Below are 1,886 nucleotides of genomic sequence, written 5' to 3'. Positions count from 1 at the left end.
GGATTTGGACAAATGTCTAATGACATGAATCCTTTATTACAGTATCATAGAGAGTATTTTCACTGCCACCCAAATCCTCTGTGCTCTATCTACCCCAGCCCAAACATGACAACTGACCTTTTTATTGTCTCCATAGTTTTATCTTTTCCAGAATATCATGTAGTTGAAATTGTACAGTATGTAGCCTTCTCAGATTGGTTTTTTTCACTTGGTAATGTGCATTCAAACTTTTTCCATGTCTGTTCATGACTTGATAGCTCATTTCTTTTTAGTGTTGAATAATATTCCATTGTCTGGATGTACCACAGTTTATTTAACCATTCACCTACTGAAGGACATCTTGGTTGCTTCCAAATTTTGACAATTATGAGTAAAGCTACCATAAACACCTATGTGCAGATTTTTGTGTGGACATCCGCTTTCAAGTCCTTTGGGTAAATACCAAGGAACTCAATTGCTGGTTTGTATGGTAAGACTATGTTTAGTTTTGTAAAAAAACTGCCAAACTGTCTTCTAAAGTTGCTGTACCACTTTTCATTCCCACCAGCAAGGAATGAGAGTTCCTATTTCTCCACATCCTTGCCAGCATTTGGTGTTTTCAGTGGTCCAGATTGTGGTCATTCTAATAGGTGTGCAGTGGTAACCTATTATTATTGTCACCCTTTAGGTTTTTACTATGCTCCCTGACTCGATATATCTATGTTCCTGCTAAGTGGAAATTAACTTTTTTGTTTGTTTGTTTTGGCCAGGCAGCATACTTCAATGCCTGAGTAACCTGGGAACCTGTAGAACCTCTTGCAAAAAGGGTGAATATCCCTACTTCCATTGTGGAGGAAGATATCAATCATGCTGCCTCCCATCCTACATGAAGATAAACATTTCCGGCAGAGAGGATAAAAAATGACTAGAGGCAAGAGAACCGCTGGCCAAAAATTTCTTGAGTGCTGGTGATCACCATCCTCAACCTGCTGTCAATGCCTCTCATTAAAATTCATGCACCTGACGCCCTTGTCTGTCTTTCACCTGTTGGAAATCACGGTGAGATTGGGTTTTGCGTGGTGAGATATCTATCTCCTTCCAGATCCAGCCCTGTGAGAGAGAAGGCTAGAAAACTGGAGAGAAACAGAAGAGAGGGAGTCTAGGCAAACCAGTGAAGATGGGGAGAGAATGTATTTGACTCCATTGAGGGAGGGTTGAGAATTTAGGTAGAACCATGACTTATTCTGTACTACGTAAGACTCAGAGGGGGACCAGAACTGGTGGGATACATCCATAGGCAGTGGGTGATGGTCTTGCAGACAAATATGTCTCAGCCCCTGGAAGAACTTCCTAACCAGCCATTGTAATGTAGAATAAGTTTTCCTGTCAAGGTTTCAAGTTAGGTGATTATTGCAGAAGAAATAGGAACATTGGATGCTGCTGTTCTTTTTATTATTGTTAAGGTCTTTTAATTCCTGAAAATCTGGGTTTGTGCTCCCAATTACAACCAACACTAGCTTTTAAAGGTAAAATTTGAATTTTACTTTTTATGTCTTACCTCCTCTAGTCTCTTATTTCTTTCTCTACCTTTAGTTTCAAATTTTGTCAAAAGGAGAGTAGTTACACTTGCCAATTACCTTTCTCTATTTCATGGGTGTTGCTCAACTTATATCACACTTTACCTCTTGGTAACATTTCCAACCACAGTCCATTCCCTCCTTGAAAACCTTAACTTGGTTGGCTTCTGTGACTTCATTCTTTCTTTGTTTTTCTCCTAACTTTTGAGCTGCTCCTTCTCCATTATCTTTTGGAGTTCCTCCTCTGTCATTGCATTCCTCTGAGGTTTCTCTTCTCTTGTGAGAATAAAAACTCTCCACATTCCTAGGAAAAGGCTGACAGTTCTATAG

General features: G+C 39.7%; 1 protein-coding gene across 1 annotated transcript in view; it reads left to right on the top strand.

The window, feature by feature from the left end:
- The window catches only part of DEFB119 (defensin beta 119), a 7,811-nt gene extending 6,861 nt beyond the window's left edge, over positions 1-950 (top strand). Inside the window, exon 2 of the mRNA XM_019645687.1 lies at positions 750-950. Coding sequence (XP_019501232.1) covers positions 750-904 — 155 coding nt within the window. The 3' untranslated portion in view covers positions 905-950. The remainder of the gene's footprint in view (positions 1-749) is intronic.
- Positions 951-1,886: the final 936 nt, after the last annotated feature.

Source organism: Hipposideros armiger, unplaced genomic scaffold (genome assembly GCF_001890085.2).
Source record: "Hipposideros armiger isolate ML-2016 unplaced genomic scaffold, ASM189008v1 scaffold_94, whole genome shotgun sequence".
Classification (NCBI taxonomy): Eukaryota; Metazoa; Chordata; class Mammalia; order Chiroptera; family Hipposideridae; genus Hipposideros; species Hipposideros armiger.
Note: the sequence above shows the minus strand (reverse complement) of the source record. Positions and strands in the feature narration are given on the sequence as shown.